This window comes from Myotis myotis, unplaced genomic scaffold, assembly GCF_014108235.1.
Source record: "Myotis myotis isolate mMyoMyo1 unplaced genomic scaffold, mMyoMyo1.p scaffold_m19_p_7, whole genome shotgun sequence".
Lineage (NCBI taxonomy): Eukaryota > Metazoa > Chordata > Mammalia > Chiroptera > Vespertilionidae > Myotis > Myotis myotis.
Window position 1 is genome coordinate 135,578 of NW_023416379.1, and position 24,584 is coordinate 160,161.

The 24,584-nt window shown below is 59.4% G+C and overlaps 1 protein-coding gene across 3 annotated transcripts; it reads left to right on the top strand.

The window, feature by feature from the left end:
* The first annotated feature begins 612 nt into the window (after positions 1 to 612).
* DLL1 (delta like canonical Notch ligand 1) lies at positions 613 to 9,041 on the top strand. 3 transcript variants are annotated; one of them, XM_036317666.1, is made up of 11 exons: positions 613 to 1,790; positions 1,911 to 2,204; positions 2,687 to 2,747; positions 2,922 to 3,179; positions 4,929 to 4,989; positions 5,430 to 5,560; positions 5,673 to 5,842; positions 5,950 to 6,166; positions 7,020 to 7,797; positions 8,175 to 8,289; positions 8,380 to 9,041. In XM_036317666.1, the coding sequence occupies exons 1-11, from the start codon at positions 1,737 to 1,739 to the stop codon at positions 8,383 to 8,385; spliced, it is 2,145 nt and encodes a 714-aa protein (XP_036173559.1). In that variant the 5' UTR covers positions 613 to 1,736; the 3' UTR covers positions 8,386 to 9,041. The 3 variants fall into 3 exon arrangements, with proteins under 3 accessions (XP_036173559.1, XP_036173558.1, XP_036173560.1); XM_036317665.1 differs by having other exon boundaries at positions 1,063 to 1,790; positions 8,178 to 8,289; XM_036317667.1 differs by lacking the exon at positions 5,430 to 5,560 and having other exon boundaries at positions 1,063 to 1,790; positions 2,922 to 3,139.
* Positions 9,042 to 24,584: the final 15,543 nt, after the last annotated feature.

Genomic DNA, 24,584 nt, shown 5'->3' on the forward strand with positions numbered 1-24,584 from the left:
CGCGCGAAGGGCGCTCTCCCCGCATTGTGCGGAGCAGGTGCGGCCGCATTACCATACAGCTGAGCGCACAAAGAGCCACTGATTCTGGCTGCACAATAACAGGCCGCCCTAATGACAGCCACGCGAGCGACACACACCGAACTCACTTTTTACCAGGCGGAGGGAGGCCGAGGGGGAGACACCGGGAGAGAGGGCTGGAGACCCGGAAAGGCGGCGGTGGCCGGGAAGCGCGCGGGGAGGGTGTGCGTGAGCACAGGGACGGAGGGGCTGTCGTTGACGGCGTTGGTATCTCTGGGCGGGGGGACGCGCTACCGGACCCCGCCCCTCCAGCGGCCGCGGGGATCCCGGGTGCCGGGCCACCGCGCTCGCCCCCGGGCCCCCTTCGCACGGGCCCTGCGTTCCCGGACGCAAAGTCGCCGTCCTCGGCAGGGAGGTGGATGAGGTCAGACCTTCCCAAACTTCTCGAAACTGCCGCTGTGCTCCCGCCACCCTCTGCCGCGGCGCCTGCTCCTGTCCTGCGGTGCCCCCGGCCCCCTCCCCCGGAGACTCCGCCTTCGGAAGAGGCCGCCTCGGGAAGGCGGTCCGCGGGGAGCGGAGCCTCTAACTTCGCCCCCCCTTCCTTTCCCCGGAGCCCCGGACGCGGCCGCGCGGGGAGAGCGGGGCGGGCGCCGCGGCAGGGACTGTCTCTCCGGTTGCGTCCAGCGCACCAGGCCGGTGGCGCTCGGCGGGCGGGAGGCACGCGCCCCTCTGTCCCCGGGGCCTCCGAGCGCCCGTGGCTGGGAGGCAGCCGCGGAGGCCGGGCCGCGGCACCGGCGCCGGATCCGGGGGGATCCTCGCGGCGAGCGTTTCGCCGGAATGTAAATGAGCGCCCTGCGCGGAGGCGGGGGCGGGCTCGGTGGCCGGGAGGGCGGAGGGAGTTGCACATTTTACAGCTCACTGACCATTTGGCGAGCCATTGAGAGGAGGGTTTGGAAAAGTGGCTCCTTTGTGACAGCTCTCGCCAGATTGGGGGGCCGCTCATTTGCATCTCATTAGCCATGCGGACGGACGGCGGGATATAAGGGCGCGGCGCCGGCGGAGCCAGACCCTCGGCGCGCACCCGCGGGACCTGCAGCCGGCGGCTCGCCTCGCTGCGAGGACGGGCTGCGGCGCGGAGCCTCCTCCCACGGCCTCCCCGCCCCACGCGTGTGGACTCGGATGGCACCGGCTGGGCTCCTCGGAGCGACGCGACTCTACGCGGCGGCCCAGGCGGCTCTGGGGGCCCGGGCTGCTTCCCGAGCGCCCGCCGCAGCCGAGTGAGCGGCGCGGCCCGGATCACCGACGCGCCGTGGAGTCGCGGACCGCGCCTCCCACCGGGCTCGGAGCAGCCTCCGCCGTTCCCGGGGAGCCGAACCGACCGACCGGACGCGTCCTCCCGCCCTCCCTCTCGCCTTTTGCCTGCGAAGACGCCTGAGACAAAACCAGGAAGCGGGCGACCCTCGCCCACTCGTGGGCTGAACGCACGAGGAGGAAACCGAAAGTTGCCGCCGCAGGAGCGACCTCCCGAGCGAGCCTGTCCGCGCGCGTCGCCCAGTGCCGCAGCCGCAGGGCGACCGGGAGCCGCGGCCTGGCCCCAGCCGGGCCGGCCCCGGGGGGAGTCGGGGTCTCCGGCAGGCCAGGCGGCCTCGCACCCCGCCGCTGCGTGGAGCGGGGAACCGGCGGGACGCCAGGGGGGCCGGCGAGTCGGGCGGTGCGCCATGGGCCGCCGGGGCGCCCTGGCCCTCGCCGTGGTCGCGGCCCTGCTGTGCCAGGTGAGTGTCCGGAGCCTGCGGGGCCAGGGGGCAGGACGCGCGGCGCGGACCGGAGCGAAGGCGAACCGGAGGGACGCCCCGCGCCCCCGCGCGCCGCGCTCAACGCCGCTCCCCCCGCAGGTCTGGAGCTCCGGGGTGTTCGAGCTGAAGCTGCAGGAGTTCGTCAACCGGAAGGGGCTGCCGGGCGACCGCAGCTGCTGCCGCGGGGCCGCGGGCCCGCCGTGCGCCTGCCGGACCTTCTTCCGCGTGTGCCTCAAGCACTACCAGGCCAGCGTGTCGCCCGAGCCGCCCTGCACCTACGGCAGCGCCGTCACGCCGGTGCTGGGCGTCGGCTCCTTCAGCCTCCCCGACGGCGCGGGCGCCCACCCCGCCTTCAGCAACCCCATCCGCTTCCCGCTGGGCTTCACCTGGCCGGTGAGCGCACCTGCGCGGGCTGGGCGCGGGCTTGGGCCGGCGGCGGGTGACAGCGGGGCGGGTGAGGCCCAGAGGGGGACAGACCCTCCCGTGTCCGGACTCTGTGCCCAGCCCCGGTCCCACGAGCCCTTCCGTGGGAAGGCCCGAGGCCCCTGCTGAGTTGGGCTGGTCGCGGCCAGCCTGGCGCGTGGCACCCCAGGCCCTCCGCGTGGGTCCACCGCCTGCAGACCGAGGACAGCCGCGCCTGCTCCGCGCAGTCTCTCTCTCTCTCTCTCTCTCTCTCTTTTTTTTTACGTGATATCCTGTACTAACAGGCTGAAAAAACACGCCAGGAAATCACTCTTTAAAAAGTTCTTCCATTTCCTTGAGGAAAGTGAAAACACCGCCCAGGTCGCTCGCAGCCACAGGCCTCCCTGATGTGTCCCCAAAGCTCAGTGTTTAAGAGAAGGTTCTAGTTTTCCTTGTCTCCTCGCTTCTCCCAGGGCACCTTCTCTCTGATCATCGAAGCTCTGCACACAGATTCTCCCGACGACCTCGCCACAGGTAAACACAACCCCCCACGCCCCAGCACTCTGCGAACCCCTGTGCCTGTGGCTGCGCCCGGGACCCTTACTCTGCACGGAGCCACCGGGCAGCGGGTCTCGGTGCCGCGCAGGGTGGTCCCTGCCTGTCCAGCCTCCGGTGCAGCGTCCGCACTCACAGGCACCTCTCCCGCAGAAAACCCCGAGCGGCTCATCAGCCGGCTGGCCACACAGAGGCGCCTGACGGTGGGCGAGGAGTGGTCCCAGGACCTGCACAGCAGCGGCCGTGCTGACCTCAAGTACTCCTATCGCTTCGTGTGCGACGAGCACTACTACGGGGAGGGCTGCTCAGTCTTCTGCCGCCCCCGGGATGATGCCTTCGGCCACTTCACCTGTGGGGAGCGGGGCGAGAAGGTGTGCAACCCTGGCTGGAGGGGCCAGTATTGCACCGAAGGTGGGTCCAGGGTCCGAGGGCTGCTCCCCTCAGCTTACTCCCTTCCCAGGGAGCGGAGGGGCTTCTGTGCACCAGGATCCAGGCTGTTAGCACTAGAGAGGGGTTCCGTGGGGAAACCGAGTCTGGGGAGCCCTGGAGACTTGCCAAAACTTCAGTCAGCTGGTCTCGGGGTTGGGGTCAACTCAGACATTTTAACTTCCGCTATGGGAAGCTGCCCTTCTTAATCAGGGAGGATTTTGGAGACAGGCCAGGGGTCAGGAAGTCAGTGAGGGAAAGGGGGGAGGAAGGAAGGGAGGAACAGAGGGCAGCATGGGGTGTTGGCGTTGGTGTGTTGGCCGCTGTGAGCCAGTTCTCTGCTGGGGCAACATCTCAGTGGAAAGTGCTAATTCTTCTCTGAAGTTGAGGCACTTGGCCTCTTCCCAGAGCTTGTGTGTTTGCAAACACCCATGTGATGTGCACAGGCTGTCTGATGTTGTCACCCGTGGGGTGGGTGCATGCGGAGGCCGGGGGTACCAGGCTTGCGTGGGGGGGGGGGGGGGGCGGCACCTCGTCTGGGAAAGAAATGCCTTTACAAGGAACCTAGGCCTTCCTGCCCCGCATTCGGTTCTCCTGGCAGCCAGGGCAGACCAGCAGCTGCTCTGCAGCACAGGGAACCAGAGCTGGGGAGTGGGGGCTGTGAGGACCCTGTAGGCTCCTGGGCCTGGTTCAGCTGGACCCTGGCAGGCCTCTCCCCAGCCTGCTACGTACCCCCTGTTGCCTGCACAGCCAGGGATCGGGTTTCCCTGCAGTCAGGGTGGGTCCCGGAGCTCCCAGACCCCAGGGAACCTTCCTTCTCCTGCCCTGGGGCAGGCAGCCTACCGGGAGGTGCACTCTCGAGTGGGTCTATGCTCGAGTGGGTCTATGCCTGGGGCGTGCGTGCCCTTCACTCTCCACCATCTCCTTAAGCACTTGGAGTTCCACTCTGGCCTGAGCGGCTCTGTTGTCCTAAAAACTTGTGGAGCGGCTTGTTAATGAGTTTCATAACCAGGCATAACCAGACCAGGAAGCCAGCCAGCCCCCGCCTACCCGCCCCCCCCCCCGCCCCCCAGGGCCAGGCCTGCTGCTCCCTTCCCCACTGTCCTCTCTCTTCTTCACTGTGGGGTAGCCACAAACTCAAACTTTTTTCTTCTTATTCAAACACTGGAGTCTCTCCCCGCCCCCAGCCCGCGCGTGCCATCCATTAGATCCCGGCAGGGATAGGCGCAGGGACGCACGCCGGCTCCCATTGGCGGAAAGGGCGCGCGTGCATGTGTGTGTGTGGTGTGTACACGCCGGGGTGTGTGAGGTGGGGGCCGGGTGAGGGCCGTATTGTTGCACGGGGCAGCTGCTGGGAGAGAGCAGACAATGGAGCAGCTGTCCTGCCCTGGTCCCTGCAGACCAGCTGTCCACCCTTATCGACACACACACTTTCTGGGTATTAAGAGGTGGAGCTTTGTGCATAGAATTGGGAAGTGGGGGAGGAGATGGGGAAGGACTTCTGACCCTCTCTCAGAAGAAAAGGGGATGGGGTGGGGGTGGGGGCTTCCTCCATCTTTTGTCCCTGAGCGGCTGTGTTAAGAAGAATGCTCGCCCGCCCTCCCCGGCTGAGTAAAGTCCATGGTTACCAGGCAGGACGGAGATTAGTTCAGGGGCCAGAGGGAGCCAGGCGAGTGCGGCCGCGGCCCTGTGGCCCTGGGAGCGCAGCTTGACCCGGTATTTTCTTTGCTGCAGCAATCTGCCTGCCCGGATGCGATGAGCAGCACGGGTTTTGTGACAAGCCAGGGGAATGCAAGTAAGTCTGCAAAAGCCGTTTTCTCTGTCTCGTTGTCCTTGTACAGCGAGTGTGTGTGTAGACTCTCCAGGTGATCACTTGTAAAATGCGTGAGACTAGCTGGTGGGGCTGTTATTCGGGTGTTTCTACCCCCCACGTGTATGGAAAAGTGTAAGGTCACGGCTTGTCAGTCTGCTCGGCTCCCTGGTTGTGGGAACTTACAGACAGCAGCTGAAAAATGACAGTTTACTTGGGGTCAGACTTGGGGTGCATCAGAATCCCCTGGGGAGCTGCCAGATGACTCCAGGAGGCAGACCCTGGGGGCCCTAGGAGAGTCCCCTTCTTGTCTGTTTGAGAACCAGGTGCAGGTGCTGCTGGGAGGCAGTTTCCTGTGAGCGGGAAATGCTTTGTCCCCTGGGCAAAGGTCGATGCCCCCCTGACCCTGTCCTCTCTCCCCTCAGGTGCCGAGTGGGCTGGCAGGGCCGCTACTGTGACCAGTGCATTCGGTACCCGGGCTGTCTCCATGGCACCTGCCAGCAGCCCTGGCAGTGCACCTGCCAGGAGGGCTGGGGGGGACTCTTCTGCAACCAGGGTGAGCCTCCTGTTCCCTGCAGGCAGCCAGGGCTCCAGCTCCTCCCTGGGAAGGTGCAGCCTTCCCGGCCTGACCTTGGACTTCCCTCCTCTTCCTGTCCCACCCCTCTCAGACCTCAACTACTGCACACACCACAAGCCCTGCAGGAACGGGGCCACCTGCACCAACACGGGCCAGGGGAGCTACACCTGCTCCTGCCGGCCTGGGTACACCGGGGCCACCTGCGAGGACGAGGTGGACGAGTGCGGGCCCAGCCCCTGCAGGAATGGGGGCAGCTGCACGGTGAGTCTGGGCGCACGGGTTGGGCGCCGCGTGGGCCCTGGCTGGACACGGACCCCATGGGTCTGCGGAGCAGCTTTAAGGAGCTTTTCATCTTCCCCATCACGTAGGATCTCGAGAACGGCTTCTCCTGCACCTGTGCACCCGGCTTCTACGGCAGCGTCTGCGAGCTGAGCGCCATGGCCTGTGCGGACGGGCCTTGCTTCAATGGGGGGCGCTGCTCCGACAACCCCGAGGGAGGCTACACCTGCCACTGCCCCGCAGGCTTTTCCGGCTTCAACTGTGAGAAGAAGGTGGACGCCTGCAGTTCCTCGCCCTGTGCCAATGGTAAGGGCAGCCCACGGAGGCCTCGTCACGGGCTCACATTTAACCTCAGGCCAGGCCCATGGCTTTGCAAGCCACTTTGAGCTTACGGAGCCCTTACATCTGAACACAGGGACTCTCTGTAGGGATGTGGGGGGGAGCCTGAGGGGAGGGCACAGAGCTCACTTGGGTCCCACTCCCCGCGTGCCTGGGAGCAGGCCCCGCTGCCACCCTCCAGCCAGCCACCTCGTTTGGAGGGAAGCCCAGCCCTGCACTGTCACCCAAGTAGCCGTCTTGTGTTGGTGTGTCTGCGGGGAAGTGTGGGTGGGACACCCTAAGCACCTCACAGGGAGGGCAGCAGGCCCCCGACAGGCCGGCCTTTCTGGAAGCTTCCAGAGCTTCACCCTTAGGACAGCCCCGGGAGCCTCCCGATGGAGGAGGCGTGTCAGTCGCTCGGATGGTGAGCCGTCCTGTGGCCACGCTCTGGTCCTGTGGCCCGGGGAGGCCCGATGCCCCACTCTCGGCAGCAGCGGGCTCTGTGAGGACACGGCCCTGCTTCCTCCCTCTCACCCTGCTCCCTCCTGGGCTCGTAGCTGGGCTGCTCGTCGTCTCTGTGACCTGGTTTCTCGTTGGGCGGCTGTGGGGCGCAGGGAGGCAGGCGGGGTTGTGCACCCGCCCGACACAGCATAGCCGCTCTGGGGCCACGAGTGGCGTTGTCATCAGTCACGGAGCCAGCGGCTCCCCCGTGGATCTGAGGGAGGCATAGGGTTCCTTGCCTTGAGCTGCCACCCCCTTCAGGCCACAGCCTGTCTGTCTGTCCTGGTCTCTCCTGTGGCTCCCGCCACGGCGGACACAGCCCGTGCTCCCTGTGTTTCAGGTGCGCAGTGTGTGGACCTGGGAGACGCCTACATGTGCCGCTGCCGGGCCGGTTTCTCGGGGCGGCACTGCCAGGACAATGTGGACGACTGCGCCTCCTCCCCGTGTGCCCACGGCGGCACCTGCCGGGACGGTGTGAACGAGTTCTCTTGCACCTGCCCGCCCGGCTACAGCGGCAGGAACTGCAGCACGCCCATCAGCCGGTGTGAGCACGCGCCCTGCCACAACGGTGCCACCTGCCACGAGAGGGCCCGCCGCTACCTGTGCGAGTGCGCCCGGGGCTACGGGGGCCCCAACTGCCAGTTCCTGCTCCCTGAGCCGCCGCCCCCGGCCCCCGAGGAGTACATGGAGGCCGGGCCCTTCCCCTGGGTAGCCGTCTGCGCGGGCGCAGTCCTGGTGCTCGTGCTGCTGCTGGGCTGTGCGGCCGCAGGGGTCTGCGTGCGGCTGAGGCTGCAGAAGGGCCCGCCCCTGGCTGACCCCTGCCACGGGGAGACGGAAACCATGAACAATCTGGCCAGCTGCCAGCGGGAGAAGGACGTGTCCGTCAGCATCATCGGGGCCACGCAGATCAAGAACACCAACAAGAAGGTGGACTTCCACGGGGACCACGGCAGCGGCAAGAACGGCCCCAAGGCCCGCTACCCCGGCGTGGACTATAACCTGGTGCCCGAGCCCAAGGGCGAGGATGTCGCCTCCAGGGACCCCCACAGCAAGCGTGATGCCAAGTGCCAGCTGCAGGGCTCTCCTGGGGAGGAGAAGAGCACCCCGACACTCAAGGGGTGAGTGCTGTGCGTCAGGAGGGTCGTCGGGGAGGCCACCTGGGGAGGGCTCGCCGACACTCAGGCATGCTTTGAGCCAAGCTGGGCAAGGGTGTTCTCTGAGCTCTAGTTCAAACATGCTTGCCCGGCTGGTGTGGCTCAGTGGATTGAGCATCGACCTATGAACCAGGAGCTCACAGTTTGATTCCCGGTCAGGGCACATGCCCGGGTTGTGGGCTCCATCCCCAGGGTGGGTCATGCAGGAGCCGATTCATGATTCTCTCTCACCATTGATGTTTCTATCTATCTCTCCCATTCTCACTTCCTCTCTGAAATCAATAGATTTATAAAGAAATGTCTGCACATCTTATTGTGGTTCTGTTTTATTTTCCTTTCAGTAGGGATGCATCTGAAAGAAAAAGGCGGGACTCTGTGTACTCTACTTCAAAAGACACCAAGTACCAGTCGGTGTTCGTCATATCGGAGAAGGACGAGTGTGTCATAGCCACTGAGGTGGGTGTGGGCACGGCCCTTGAAGGCACGTACGGGCTGTCAATCTGGACTTTGAGCTAACTTCCTGTTCTGTCTCGTTGGCCCCTCTAGGTGTAAAATTGAGGTGATATGGCAAAATTCCCGTTTCTCTTAAACTACATAGAATTCCAAGGATCTATGCCCCAACGGATGCTGCTGAGAGGGAAAAGGAGGCCTTCGCGACGGCGGTGGGACGAGGCTCCAGAGGTCGGCCAGTGGGGGCTGCAGGCTCGGGCTGCTCCAGGACGCCTGTTGCACTCTGCTTTTCGCGACGTCTCCATTGCACTATGGACAGTTGCTTCTAAGAAATATATATTTAAACGAGTGGATTAATGACGACATGAGACGCATGCACTGCCCGGAGTGTATATTTTGGATTCTTATGAGCCAGTCTTTCTTGAATTAGAACCACAAACACTGCCTTTATCATCCTTTTTGATACTAAAATGTGTTGTTTTTTTTCTAGGTGGGAAAAGATGTGTGTTATTTTTTGGACTTGTAAAAATATTTTTCATGATATCTGTAAAGCTTGAGTATTTTGTGATGTTCATTTTTTTATAATTTAAATTTTTGGTAAATATGTACAAAGGCACTTCGGGTCTATGTGACTATATTTTTTGTATATAAATGTATTTATGGAATATTGTGCAAATGTTATTTGAGTTTTTTACTGTTTTGTTAATGAAGAAATTCCTTTTTAAAATATTTTTCCAAAATAAATATTATGAATGGCGGTCTGTGGCGTGCTGGCTTTCTGAGCGAGGCCCCGAGAACAGACACAGCGGGGCCCCTGATTTTCCGTTTCTAACATCTGTTCTGGTTCCCTTGGATTGAGTGAAAGCCACCTTCCTGGCTCCTGGGCCCACTCAGAGGACCTCCAGCTGTCACTGTGGGGACGGCCGAGGAGCAGCCCTGACGGAAGCAGCCCAGCTACTTGGCGACCCGGCCACCCTCCTTCCATCTTCCTTCCTAAGGACGGAACAGACACCATGAGGAACGTTCACGGCAAAGACTCTGACTTAGAGTGATACCGATTCTCGGTTGGTTTGTGGGTTCATTTCCAGTTAATTCAAAAGAGTTAGTTGCCTTCTAATTCAATCCGGTTGTGATGGGTTAGCCGACAGTAATGAGATTACCAGCGCTTGCTGCAGGCCAGGCCCCGGTTACGCCCCCTGTGAGCCATTTCGCTGGTCCTGGCGGTCCCGGGAGTGATGTCATTGCTGGTCATGCAGAGGGAACGGGTGTGGGGAGTGAAGTGACTTGTGCAGGTTTTTCCCCCCAAAAATGTATTTTTATTGATTTCAGAGATGAAGGGAATGGGGGGGGGGGAGAGAGAGAGAGAGAGAGAGAGAGAGAGAGAGGAGAGAGAAACATCAATGATGAGAGAATCATTGATCGGCTGCCTCCTGCACACCCCACATTGGGGATCGAGCTGGCAACCTGGGCCTGTGTCCTGACTGGGAATTGAATCAGGGACCTCTTGGTTCATAGATCAATGCTCAGCCACTGAGCCATGCCAGCCAGGCTTGTGCAGGGTTTGTAAGTGGCAGTGTCAACCTTGAAGTCTGGGAAGCTGGCTCCATGCGCCAGAGTGATCCTTAGTCAGAAACGCCGTGGCTTCGAGAGCGAGACCCATCGCCGGTGTCTTAGGTGGTTCCAAGGACGGGTGCAGGTGTCGGCCCTCAGACTCGGGTGTATTTCTGGGTTGGAGGGAACCCACCGGCAGACTCCCTGGTCCCAGGGACAGGAGGTCTTTGCACTGGTCCTGACTGTACAATCAGAAGTTCTGGGATCTTCCTGAGGAGGAGAGGCTGGGGTGTGTGTGTGTGTGTGTGTGTGTGTGTGTGTGTGTGTGTTGGGGCGGGGAGTGGAGATGGTAGACTGAGACCAACAGCCCCTGCATGCTAGGTGGCTGGCGCTTTGTATCTGAAGCAGAACCTGACCCTCCAGCCACCTGGCTTTGGCTTTGAATAAGCTTCTAAGTCAAGGACTCTGCAGACGACTCGGCCACGGGAGGAAAGACCAAGGGAGGGAGGATGTCAGTGCAGGCTCCCAGCCCCTCCTCCCCCACCTGCCCCTCGCTGAGCCGGTTCTCTCATTCGTCGAGCTCGTTTATGACCGTTAACTTGGAGCAATGGTTGAGCACTTCCTCTTACTTTCAGAAGTGACAGGTATGGGAAATAAAGTCAGTGGCTCATCTATTTCCAAGACCACGGGCTCTGCTGGGACTCCTGCCACGTTCATTCTGTGAAAGAGGAAGAACCTCCAAGTTCTATCAGGCACCCCCCTTTCCTCCTCCGGCCTCCTGCCAACCAGAGACACGCTTGTCTTTCCTCCAGGGCCCGCAAGGAACCTGCCTGAGGAACAAAGCGAGACCCCCGGCAGCGTGGGGGTCCCAGTGCTCTGTGGACGAGGCTCCCACGTCCTTCTGGCAACGACGCTTTAACTGGACGTGTAATCAGCTGGTCTCTCCGCTTCTGGGTTTATGTCATTTGTGGCAGGAAATCCAGGTACCAGCCGTATAAACGCACGGGCGTTATGGACCAGCTGTGCCCATCACGCCAGGCAGTGCCCAGCATGGCCAGCCTTGGGTCATGTGCTCCCAGTGCCAAGTGTGCTACTGGGAGTGAGAAAGGAAGGCACAGCCACGCGCTCACAGCCCAAGTTAAAAATAGCCCAGGAGCCAGGCCGAGCTCCGGGTCCAGTTCTGGGAAGTGGCTGGCCCCTCCCAGCTGCCTGGCTCCGTGCTCCGGGCTCCACAGCCGGGCCTTCGGGGAAACCAGTGGGGAAGGTGAAGCTCCTTTTCCTTGTTTTTCTTCTTTAACTTTTCACTTGGTCGTACGTTTGAACCTCCAGAAATGTTGTGAGAATACTACAAAGGATTCTCGCCATCACCACGGCTGTCTGTCGGTCACCCCGTGTCTGTCAGCTTCTGCGGCTAGGATGCGGAACCGCCAGCGGGGACATCTAAACCACTTCTAATCACGTGAACGACTGGGTCTTGAACCCTCAACCGTGTGGCGTGCGGGTCAGTGCTCCAACCCACCGAGCCCACGGGCCAAGGCCGGCACCACTGCTCACGGGTGGGTCATGGTCGCTCTGTGGCTGTCGTGGCACTGCCTGGCCTCTGTGCTGCCTGACCGCCCCGAGCGCCTCACTCTCAGGCCGCCGCCGTGCTCTGCCTGCGAAGCACGTGCTCTGTCTTCTCAGCGGTGGCGGCAGCAACTGTGTTTCTAACTTTTTGGCTCCGTGAACCTCGACGCCACGAGCAGTCCCCGAGATGTACAAGGGACGACCTATGTAGGAGCCGCAGGGAGCGGCTCCGTGTCCATCACACATCCTGACGTGCCTCCACACACGTGCTTCCCACGGTGGATTCCAGGCACATTGAACAGACAGGCCCACAGAACCACTGAGGAGGGGGTTTTGCAAAGAAAATGGAACTTGAATCTGATCAGACCGGCCAATCTCCCTAGTTTACAGAGGACAGGGGACAAGGAACACGGTCAGGACACTGCTGGGGTCTGCCCAGCGAGTCCAGGCAGCGGTATGAGGAGAAGGAAAGGCCTGGGGACTCGCGGACTAGGAGACATGGCGATTAAAAACAGTTAAAGCAAACCCTTCAAGCCAACTGGAGAAATGTGAGCTGATAGTATTATAAATTTGAATGATATTAAAGTATATTTAAATGTTTTAGATGTGAAGTTATTACTGTTGAGCTAAACAAAAAAGAGTCCTTCACTTTTAAAGAAAATTTCTGAAATACATATGGATGAAACATTGCCATGTCTGGATTTGCTTTGAAGTAGCCTGAGACAGGGTATGTTGGCCAGTGGGCTGCGGGTGGCAGTCCTGGAGCCGGCAATGAAAGAACGTACCTCAGGGAGACACTCAGACACGTGCCAGGAGTTACTGCTCTGTCCGCTAGAGATTTGGGGAGTTTTCCATCTTTGCACACGAATTCTCAGATCAGAAATCTTGCAAGACCAAAAGCCAAACAAATCAAAAGTTGAGATGCAGGGGTTTGGTTCAGACCCAGGCTCTGTTCGCGTGGCCAGGCACTTGTGACTGCTCACTCTCCTCGTCCATGGAGCCACCAAAGGCTCCCCAAAGCCCAGCCTGAGGGAGCCATTCCCTGCTCAAAAGCAGCCAACAGCTTCCCACGGCTTTGAGCTCAGAGTTCAAAACCCTTAATGTGGTTGGGCAGGCCTTCGGGTGACGCGGCTCCTGTCTCTGTTTTATGTTATCCCCTCACTGCCCCGCTAGCCACCAGCGGCAGCCACATGGGCTGCTGGCACATGGCTCTCCACCCTCCCAGTCCTGAGACTCCCACGTGACCTTCCATCCCCTGTGCTCTCACTTGGAGATGCCGGCCCAGGGAAGCCCTTGCTGGACCTCCCTGACCTGGCATCTGCCCTGCCTTCTGATGCCCTCCTGGCTGGGTCAGCAGGTGTGTTATTTGTTTCAGGGCGGTGTCCTGGGAGACAGCCGAGCAGAGCCAGCAGCTTGTTAGCTGCACCCAGTCCCAGCGGTGTGCCTGAGCCAGAGGGCCAACCCCCGGGAGCGTGCCAGTGCACACATACACTCACACATGCACACATACACACACTCATACACGCACACACACACATTCGCACATACACACATGCACACTCACACTCGCACACACACACTCATACACACACACTCATACATACTCTCACACATACATATACCCTCTCATACACACTCACATACACACGGGGGCACCTGTGTAAAAATGTGCAAGCACGCTGATCATGAAGGAAGTTTTATTCTGTGTTCACGCTTCTCAATGTCACTACTAGTTGGGGCCGTAACATGAAGCCGGATACTGGTATCATCTGGGGGGAGGGCCATGCCACTTTGCTGTTATTCTAATAAATATACAGTCACCTGGACGCAGTGTAGGCCGTGAGGGCGTTTGCTTGGCCTCCAGCAAACAAAGTGATATGCAGCCCGCATTTCCTCAACGTGAGTTTCACAGAGAAGCGACGAGGAGGTTAAATGGTCTTTCTGCCAAGCTGAGTGTCTGCAGAAGGTCGAAGTGGAGGCCGGCACTTCGAGAAACCGGAGAGCAGGTGTGGGGGCCAGGCCTCAGCACCCGTGGGCAGGGGCATCTCACACCTGCCAGGCGTGAATGTTCCCATTTGAGGGAACCTCTCTGACCCACGTCTCCTTCCTCCTGGGAGGTGGAAAGTTGTCCTCTGTGATTTCTTGGCAAGAAGCCTTGAAAAACAATACGCCCTCCCTCTCACCTTTCTTCAGAAACATCAACTGCTCCGGCAAACGTTGCGTGGTAACTCCGGCCGCCACGGGCACGCGGACCTGGAAGTTAAGCCATCTTGTTTGGGGTCTCTGACGCCTCCTTCCTCTCAGACAGCCAAGTCTGTGCCGTGGGCATTGGCTTTACCGCTATCACAGCGGAATCAGTGTTAACAAAAGGTCTGTTTCTAAGTTACCTTGAACTTTGAAGGAGTGGAGCAGAGGGACGGGTCTGTGTGCAGCTCCGGGCACTACGGCTGGGCTCCGTGAGCGCTCATCTGTGCAGACGGAACTGGGCCTGTGGCTTTCTGCCATTCGGTCTGACATTGAACCCAGCGACCACAACCCGGGGATGGGAAGGCAGGGCACGCTGCATGAGGTCTGTGACTGGGACGGCGGCAGGTCCTTTAAGACTGAGAATGAGTTTGTTTGACTGAATTTCAGCCCTTTCTTAGAAAAAAACTTTGTCATAAAAAATCAAGTTATATGCAATATTAAAAGGGGCATATTTATAAGGGAAAAACATCCTATATTTGGGTCTTTCACTTAAGATGAAAGAGCAATGCTAGGTGCCTTTCTGTTTCTCAAAGTCAGGTTCTTTTTTTAAAAAAATATATTTTTATTGATTTTAGAGAGAAAGGAAGGGAAAGGGATAGGGAGATAGAAATATCAATGAGAGAAACATTGATCGGCTGCCTCCTGCATGCCCCGTACAAGGGACTGAGCCCGCAACCTGGGCATGTGACCTAGAACCAGTGACCTCTTGATCCATAGGTCGACGCTCAATCACTGAGCAACACCAGCCAGGCTAAGGTCAAGTTCTTCTGACCCAGGATGTGGCTTGTCCAGCCGCCCAACACCTGGTCACTCCTTCTGTGGCTGGAAGTCCTTTCCCCTCAGGGGTGAAGCTGCTCTGTGGTCCTCACTGGCCCCCATAGCAGTGCTGGGGCGGGAGGGAGGGCAGGCCAGCATGACCCTGAGGTGGACGCTGAGACTGCCCACAGCTCAGCGGAGCTGGAGGAGCAGGCCAAGGCGAGCGTGGTGGGTGTGGGGTGTAGGCAGCACCCCCACGGGAGGCCCGCACTGTGCCGCTCCTTCGTGGCCAGTAGCCATGGTCCCTCTCCCCCCGGCAGCTTGAGTCAGGGCAGCCGGCCCTGTGGCATCGCCCCAAACCCAACACCTGTTCTCAAGCTATTTCCACCTGACCGAGGCGAGACAGGCCTGGAGCAATTGTCCAACTAATTGGGAATATTTTAAAGTAATTCAGACCCTAAACTCAATATTCTGGCTCAAACGACCAGATCACCTGGGTTAAACGAACCTGTTACCAGAACCTGTTACCTTTGTGTTGTGAGGGAGACTCCCATAAGGACAGACATTGTTATGCCAGAAATAGAAGGCTCAGGACTGGGCCTGAGCCGTGTGGTCTTGTGCCCCTGACACCTGTCCCAGCCACAGGAGGCGGGGCCAGAACCACCACTGCTGGTCCCATCACGGCTGAGTCAGCGCCGAGCGGGCCTAGCCCGCAGCTGCTTAGGAGTGGTCTCCTTCCTCCAGCTCCCAGGGACCCCACCACCCAGATGGCCAGCGGCTGAGGCCTGGGACCGCCCTTGGGGAAGCCTGCCTCCTCTGAGCTCTTCTCGCGGGAGAGGCCAGCGTCACCCTGCTCTCGGAGGCCCGCTCTGCCGGCTCCCACCACGCCTGCCTCATTCAGTCCTCTTCTCAGACATGAGGTTGAAGCCCAAGGTCACAGGGCAACAGAGGCCGAGCCCCGGATGTCTGACGTTTCTCCCACAGTGCAGGGCTCCATCTGAACACCTTTCCAAAACGGTTTTTCTAACGCGTGACTATGATTCCGTCTCTGTGCTTGTGAGAATCTTGGATCTAGGTGGAAGGCACATTCCCATCCTCTGGACAGGGGAGCTGAGGCTGGGCCTGCGGTGGCTCTGCGTGCAGGCTCCATGCATCTGCTGGCTCACCCCTTCCAGAGTCTTCCGGAACCATCCCAGGCAGGGTCTGCGGCTTAATAACTGCCCCGCGGCGGCCCTCCCTCCTGGGCTGAGCTCCCTGCAGACTCTCTGCTCCTTTCCCATGTCTGGTGCCTTCTCTCCTGGGACCCAATTTGGGGGGGGCGGAGGACGGGGAATGGAGAGCGTTGTCCTCCCAGGGTGTTGGCAGTGCCCTGAGGACACCCCGAGAATATCCCATGAGGCCGAGTCACAGCGGCTCCCATGTCCCGGCAGAGATGGGCCCTGCCAGGCTGCGGGGGAGGGGGCAAGAGAGGATGCGACGGGTGCCTCCCAGCGGTGTCGGGGGCTGGCTCTGCTCTCGATCTCCTGGTGGTTTGGGGGCTGGGTCTGTTCTGCAACCCACCTCTCAGGCCCATTGTTTCAGCAACAATGGGTGCCACCAACAGTGTCCTCAGAACCCAGAGAATTTCTGCAGGAAAAGCGCCCGCTCTCCTCTCCAGGCAAGAACAGGAACAGGTGCGGGGCAGCTGCCCTGACTCACGGCTCTTCTGCTTTCCACTGTGTTTCTGGGGGGAACCCAAGGCTTTCAGGGCATTTTGCTCTGAAATATTCAAAGAATGTTTCTTGCTTTTCCCAGTTACAGCCACGGTCTCATGGAATATTTCTTACAGAGACTGAGTCCTGAGACCTGCAGAAAAGCAGAGAGGCACCAGCGAGGGGAGTGAAAGCCTGAGTCAGAGCCCACAGCTGCTTTGAAGGAGTGGTTGGAGGTGGCCGGTGGATCAGTGGTTAGAGCACCGGCCGGCGCATGGAAGGGTCGCTGGTTTGATTCCCCGTCGAGGACCTGAGCTGCAGGCTTCAATCCCCACCCTGGTCCGGGCGGGTGCAGGAGGCAGCCAATCGATGTGTCTCTCACGATGATATCTCTCTTTCTCTCTCTCTCTCTCCCCGCTTCCCCCCCTTCCACTCTCTGAAAAATAAAGGGAAGAACTACCCTCGGGTGAGGATTAACAAAACAGCAAAAGAAATAGCGTTCTGTTCTCCCTGGGACCGTTCTGAGGCGAAGTGTTGACTCTTCAGAAGTCGAGGCTAAATGTCCCCGCAGACGGGGAAATGGTGTCGACTTCGCCCACAGGCTGGGTGGTGCCGACCGCTGCCTCCGAGGCCGGCGAGGGCACGCTCACACCGACGGCGTTTGCGCTGGGCCTGCGCTGGCGAGCAGAGCAAACAGGATTCTGTGCTCCGGGTCGGCTTTTATGATCAGGAGACAGATGTGCAATGTGTTCTCTGGACAGGAGATAAAGCCAGGCCAGTGTTTGCCCAACTGGGGTCCCTGTTATCACAGGCTCCAGGGGCACCCACACCACCCGGCCTGGACTTTGAGCTGCACAAATACCAAGACTTTCTACTTGGCTTGTCTGCATTTTCTGCAGGTCCTGAAGGTGTGACTCAGTCACGTATGCTGTTTCTTTACTTTCTGACTGCACGCCCCAGGCCCAGGGCTGGATTCAGGGCCAGATGTAGACACTCTGTTGGCAGCGCTGGGCCCGTGGAGGCGGTTCCGGGCTCTGCCTGTTTGTGGTGTGTCCTAACCTGCGGGCGAACGCCTGCCCTGTGCCTGAGGCCTGGCGTGTGGGGTTAGGAACCTGGAGCTTGCTCACCCCGCCAGCACCTCCCTCCTCACATCCGGTGGGCCCTTCGGCTGCCGGTTCTGAACAAGCTTGTGGGTTGGGCTCTGCGTGCAGATGCTGAATGGCCACCAGCCGGGCCCCTGACTTCGGGCGGATCTGCAGGCGCTTCTGAGAATGAGCGCTGGGCTTTTGCCTTTTTTGCTGGTTATCGCTCCCGGCGCAACGGGAAACTCCCCACGGTCCCCGGGCTGTGCCAAGGATGCCTCGTTTGGGGCACAAGGTAGTCGCGTGCCTGGCTCTCCCTGAGCTGTTGGCTGCAGCGAGGTCACCCCCAGGGCCTGAACGCAGGTGCTGTCTCCCCGGGTGGAGTCCGTGTGCAGAGAGGGTGCGGCTGGGCTGTGGGGCGGGTACCTGCTCTCTCTCGCCCAGCCCTGGGGCAGGCGGCCAGGTTGCCCGTGGAGCTCAGAACAAGCCATGCAGCCACCTCACTGGGGCAGCCAGGTCCTTCAGGCTCTTATCTCAGGCTCTTATCTGGAGGTGGCTGCTCCTCGGAGCTGCTGGGGACTCTCTGTGTTTCTCAGGTGCAGCGCTAGTTTCTGGGCTGCTTGACTTTGAGCAACGGGAACTTTCTCTCACAGTCCTCGTCCAGGTGCAGGCAGGGGCTCCCCGGGGGCTGGGGTCACAGTCCCGCGCTCTCCTGGTGGCTGGCGGTGGCAGGCCTGGCTGTTCTCCAGGTCGTGGCTACATCACCGTCTGGGGCTCCGTGTTCCCGTGGCTGACTCCCCGTGGCTCTCCCCTCCTGTTGTGATGAGGACACTAGTTGTGGGCTTAGGACCCACCCACACCAGTACCATCTCATCTCCGCTCCTAATTGTCTACAAAGACCCTCTTTCCAAACAAGGTCACATTCTGGGCTCTGGGCTTGGGGGGCGCCACGCCCCCTCCTCCAGGTACTCGCATTGCCTCAGCCAATAGCTTCTGAAGCACCTGTCACACCTTTTCCTCCACAAGTGCGTTCCCCCGGCCACTGTTCCCACCCAGGGGTGTAAATAACACCCTGGCAGCCGGGGTGGCGCTGCCGTGGACCCAGCAGACCCCATAGCAGTCCACGTGGGTGGACATGGGACGGACGTTCCAGAGGAGATGCCAATGCTCATGGACACGGCACGGATGGTGGGACGGGTGCTGTGCACATACACGCAGGACTGAGGGGACGGTAGCGACAGCCCCTTCCCCACCAGATGACGCCAGATTCCGGGACCTGCCTTCAGTGTGCGGGGCTGGCAGCGCCCGGACTCAGAGCTGGCGCCGAGTCTCGGAGCTCCCCCAAGTCTCCAGGCGGCGGGAAGAGGGAAGTCACCTTTCTTTTGGTCTAGAATTATCCATCCCACAGTTTTTACTGCCCCTTTCTGACGAATAGGATCCCAAATCCCTTTCTCTGGAGGCAAATGGAAAGTGTGTTGTGGGGCATAATTTGAGCTGATGTTCTCGCCAGCTGTTAGGGGACACACGCAAAAATAAAATACAATCAATAAAAGCCCGTGGCGTCTGGTCAGCATCGAAGTTCTGTGACAGAGCATTTTCTCCTGGGGGTTGGCAAGCACATCTCCGCATCCCTGGCCTCCTGGTCCCACCCTTCCAGCCCCCAACCTTTGACCTCTTCGAAAAACAAAACAGAAAGTGATGACATTGACCAAAGCACTGTACCCGACAGGGCAGCCGCATCAATGGGCAGGGACTTTAGCTCAGATTGAATGATGGGAGAGCGGGTGCCCCCACGCCCTGAGCTTCGGTGGCGGAGCACTGAGGGTAGACCAGCAGGAGCCCGCTCAGCCCTGGGTCCCCCACCCGGGGCTGGGGTGTCACCCCACTCCCTATGCCCCACACCCTCTTCCTCCTCCTCTTCCCCCAGCCACTTACCTTCACTTTTTAGAAAACTAAATAATGTCAAGTGGCTGCACTAATTATCACTGTGGATTCCCCTGGAATTGTCTTCTTTGCCTGGTTTTCCCAAGATGCCAATGCAAGTGAGTGGGCCAGTGACGGCATGGTCAGGGGGGGCGGCGTCCCTTCTAAGGGCAGCGGGTGCTGGGGGATATTCCTTCTCCCCAGCTGTCTGCTGGCAGCCTGGCGGCCGCTGTGGGCTGTGAGCCTGCTCCATGTCTGCAGGGACAGCCCCCATGTTCAGAGAGCAGCACACCCTAACACACGAGGACTGGAGGGCCCCTGGGTTTGCTCCATTCACTGCTCAGTCTCCCCAAGATGACAGACTCGCCCCGGCGTGTGGAGCCCTCACTGGACTCAGCCCTGAGGCTTCCCAGCGACACAGGTGGGTTGAGGGTCTGTCTGTGGTGCAAGGGGCCATTTCCGTGGGTTCAGTTGGTTCTGTGTGGCTGGGACGTGACCCTCCAAAGATGGTGCTGACAGTCACGATGACAGCAACCATCGCGTCGTCTCGATTTACCTTTCGTGACTCACTGAGGCCAATTTTATCTCGATAATCTCAGGAAAACCAGGGTCTTCACATCCGGAAAGCCAAAGAGAGCAGGTCATAGGAGATGCAAGCTTGGAAACACATGCGAAGGACCCGTCTTCAGGAAGATTGCTCGTGAACTTTTGGAAGGAAGAACAGGAAAAGGTCATGCACATTTTATGCTTGTGATTGTCTCTCTGAAAGAGTAGCTGTTTCATGGAGTGATTTTTTTTCTGTGATCTCAGCCAAAACATTTGAAAAAATTGTTATATGGAAGAAGAGAAATACAGCTCTGAATTGTACATCAAATGCCATTCAACCTGCTAGAGTGGGTGTGGGCAGTTACCCACCAAGGTAACGGCATGTTATGAGCCTTTAAGCTTAAAGCAGGTCAGAGTGGATCAAGTTCGCATGGGCTTTCGCGAGGCATTATGTTTGCACTTTGCAACCTTTACTTTCTGTTGTCAAGTTGTGGTGGGAAGCCTTGATTATGCTGATCCTCAACCAGAAGAGTTCCAACGAGAGGACCCGGGCATCCCGGAGGCCACTTCCAGGTGTGGGAGGGAGGGCGGCAACTGGGCCTGTTTGTTTGTTTGTTTGTTTGTTTATGTTCTTTTATTGATTTCAGAGAGGGCGGGAGAGGGAGAGAAACAGAGGAAGACTCTGCCGGGCTCTCCCCTGGAGCTGGCTGGGTGCCGGCTGGGTGGGGGGTAGGGGCTGCACCCTGTGGTCCCCGTCCCTGTCCCTGCCCCCAGCCTACACACTGTGTTGGCTTGGAGCCATCTCTTAATACTCCCAAGAGGGAAAAACCCCAGACTCTTTGTTGTAAAAAGTACTTTTAAGCCTAAATTGACGACGCCGCGGTGCAGAAAGCGGGGAACACAGAGCCTCCGCCTGGAGTTGGTACCAGCATCCACGTCACGTGCTGGGTTTCCTCGCGCCTCGTTTTCCCACGTGCCAGAAGCTGGGATCAGTCTGTGAGCCATTCCTCACCCTTCTATCTCTTCGCCAACATGATCTTGTCAGCATCTCCACATGCTGCCGTCTTCAGACGTCACCTCTGAGCACTGACGGCTTTGCTCTCAGTGGTTGACCTGGTCAGGAGGGGCCGCCCCTCAATGCTGCTGGGAACCTTCGGCCCCTCAGGGCTGTCGGATTCAGCAAGAACAGGAGAGCCTTAGTCTTCTCTGACCAGAAACCCTTTATTATTTCCCATGAAGCCCGTGTTCATGTTGGCTTTGATATGTGTTACCTCTCTGTGGATCAAAGGCATATTTAATCACCAAAGAGGGTTGGACGACCGGTGCACCCATCTCCTTTGACTTAATTCCAGCCCAAAGTACAGACCCTCATTTTAGCCAATCTGTGCAGGTTCCCATGGCAATGTCCCCTCCCCAGGTGATTGGAATCCCATGCCCCCCCTTCCTGCGTTTTCTTGGGGTGCAGTTGCAGGCAGTGGAGCCATGCCTGGGCTTTGGGGTGGTAGAGGGCGGGCAGGAGACCCCGTCTTCTTCCATCTGCCCTGGGGCCCCAGAGCGACAGGGAGGTGAACCTCGGGTGCCCAGAATTTACTTTTTACAAAGTCGCGTTAGGACTCAGAGCTTAGGGGGACGCTTAGAAATTCCCTGAATACTCTCTCTGCCCCCAAAGCCCTGAGAAAGCTGGATCCATGGAGACTGTCGCTGGCCCCTGAGAGCCCAGTGTGCCGTCCTGTGCTCACACGAGTCCTCGAAGACCCGCCCCTGCCTGCCCTCCAGGCAGACCCGTGGCTCCTCAGGGGAAACACCTCTGGGGGGCAGGCAGCGGGCCCCACGCACCTGTCTGACGGGCAGTTCATGCCCCGGCCACTGGGTCCACGGTTTCGGCCAGGTGTGGACTTTGCCAGGTTCAGACAAGATGCCTAGAGATTCTTCTTTTTTTATTTTTTTGTAAGTAAAAGAGTTTCAACTGTAGCTGTGTCTCAGGAAGCACAGGGAATGCTTTCCACATCCCTACGAAGCAGGTGCTTCGCTCTTAAAGCCGTGGGCCCAGGCAGGAGGAACGGCTTCTCCCGCGGAAGCCACTATCGACCCATGGGGTGGAATGACCGGCCACTTCCCCCGGGGGGCGGCCAGTTTCCCACAGTAGGCCCGGCCCCAGGAGCCTGAAACCACTTTGGTTTGTGATGTTCACGTGGTTCAAGAGCTTCATTTCTCTGAGGTCGTGGACCTGGGCCCCAAGGGCCAGCTTTGCAGGCCAGTGGGGGCAGCGGGCCCTGCTCTTCGCAGCTCTTTCCGCCGGGTCCCCTTCATGAAGTTCCCAGATTCTCTGAGCCTCAGTTTCCCCATCTCGAGAAGGGGTGACCGTCCTCGTCCGCCGTGAACTCCAGTGCAACATACACACGCCACATGTTCAGTAGAAACACACGATAGAATTCTAGCCGCTTCCTCTTTTCCATCCAGAAACAGGAGCTCCCCACGCACACCTTCCACTCGCTCTTCGAGGCTCAGGCCTGGCCCATGTGGTGCGTGAGCCCCCAGCACAGTGCGGACGCCTGGACACCCCGACAGGGATGCTCTCGCTTCTACAGCTCTCGGTGGGCCAGTCCTTTTAGGCAGCGAGTGGGCAGGGACGGCCTGGCTGTGTGGCCAGGTGAGAAGCTCTTGGAGGCGCGAGCATCTCGGGACATTGGGGTGTTTTACGACGGGGCCAGGCTCCTGCAGATGCCTGTGCGTCCACTCAGCCGGGGAGCAGGCCTGACAACAGCAGGCACCTTGGGACTGAGGGGACCAGGAGGCTGCGGTCGAGTTATTGATTTTAAGCTGCTAATTAACCAAAGACTCAGAGAGGACTTTGGACCCCCCCCTCCCTTCCTGCCTGAGATTCAGGGAAAGACCTGCCCTGGACCCCATCTGGGCAGCCTCGTTTGGATTGAGCGGTGGGTGGGAGGGCGGCAATTGGGCCTGTTTATTTATTTATTTATTTATTTATATAATATTTATATACTTTTATTGATTTCAGAGAGGACGGGAGAGGGACAGAGACATCAATGATGAGATGCCTCCTGCACGCCCCCACTGGGGATGGAGCCTGAAACCTAAGCATGTGCCCTGCCTGGGAATCGAACTGTGGTCTCCTGCTCCCTAGGGTGAAGCTCAACCCTTGAGCCACGCGGCCGGGCTGGATGGGCCTGGGCACGAGGTACCCGGTCCCATCCTTTCCGAGTCGCCCGCAGGGGCCTTCTGCCACGTGTCCCATTCTTGCTCGGCTCCAGGAGTCTCCCTCTCACTCCTGGGCCCTGGCTCTTCTGTCCAGAATGCCTCCCACTAACACTGCCCCAGCCCTCGGGGCTGCCATGCTCCTGGGAAGTCCCCACAGACGTGTATTAAAATGAGGGCTTCTCCCGAGAATCCACCTCGTAACTCAGAAGGGGGAGGTCATGGGTTACTTTTAGCCCCGGGAAGGTGGTGGGCCCCACACTGGCCGACAGGGCACAGGCTGCCGGCAGCCTTTTGTTCCCCAGGCGCTCAGGCGCCACGTGAGGGTGGCGTGGAGCTCTAGGCGTGGCACTCGGGGGCTCAGAGGATAGTCTCTGTGTGGCTGCAAAGAACTCAGAAAAGAAGTTCTGTTTGGTTTGGTCACGTGTTGGCGGGAGGTTGCATTTTGCCACGTGTGGTGAGCGGACCGGCCTGTGCAACGGGCCCTAGGCGCCCTGACTCAGAGCGGCACTTTGGTTTCTGTTGGGCGAAATCACCACCAATAAGCATGTCATGGTCGACTGCTGGCCACCAGGGTCCTCAGGGCATTTGAAGGTGCCTTTAGGGAAGGTGTGGGCAGGGAGGGCCTGGGGGAGGGCGAGGTGATGCTTGCACACCTGTTTCCATAAAGGAAAACACAGGAGAAGGAAGAAAGATGGGGGTGGGGGGGAGGGAAGATGGAGGAGCAGTGGCCTCGCTGCTAACCACTCTCTCACACGCCTGGGTGGGTGGTGCTGGGGGCCAGGATGTTGGTGAATGGGACTAGGGGTTCTAGAATAGAATAAATCTCACAATTATGATGTCCGTTTGTCTTTCTTTCAACGTGTTTAAAGTGCACACAGGAGCCCTAACTGGTTTGGCTCAGTGGATAGAGCATAGGCCTGCGGACTCAAGGGTCCCAGGTTTGATTCTGGTCAAGGGCATGTACCTTGGTTGCAGGCACATCCCCAGTGGGGAGTGTGCAGGAGGCAGCTGATCGATGTTTCTCTCTCATCGATGTTTCTCTCTCATCGATGTTTCTAACTATCCCTCTCCCTTCCTCTCTGTAAAAAATCAATAAAATATTTAAAAAAATAAGTGCGCACAGGATCGTATCAAGCCAGTGCTCCTGACATGCAGGTGATCCTGACATGCAGGTAAGGGCGGTGACAGGAGCTACTGTCCCGCTCGGGCAGCTGAGGGTGTGTGAGTGCCAGTCGGTGGGCTCTCACGGGGGAGCTTGTCCCGCTGGGTGTGATCCCTGTCGTGCCCGGGGGGAGGGCGCCCCTCCAGGTCCCCTGTCACACCTGACGGAGGGCAGGCTTCCCTCTCAGGGGCCAGCAGCTTGTCCAGGTGCCCGCTGGGCCCGCAGAGGGAAGGGCTCCGGCAGGACGTCCAGGTTCCCCTGCAAAGGCGCTCAACGTGGAGGCCGGACCCCTGGCCCCGCAGCCTCGGAAAGGTGAGGGCAGGGGCTGGGCCGCGTCTGAAGGGGTCTCATCGAGTCCACAGGCAGCACCTCTTATTGGGAAAGGGCTGTGCGTGTGGCCTTTGGTCGGTAAATGTCACTGAAGTGAATGGGCCCCTTCCGATGACCCCCACTGACTGGGGCCTCAGCAGGGCCGTCTAGGGGCGCCCCCTCACTCAGCCTCGGGACACCCCGCTGAGAGGCCTCTGCTGTGGTCTGGGTCCTTCCGGTTCAGACGGT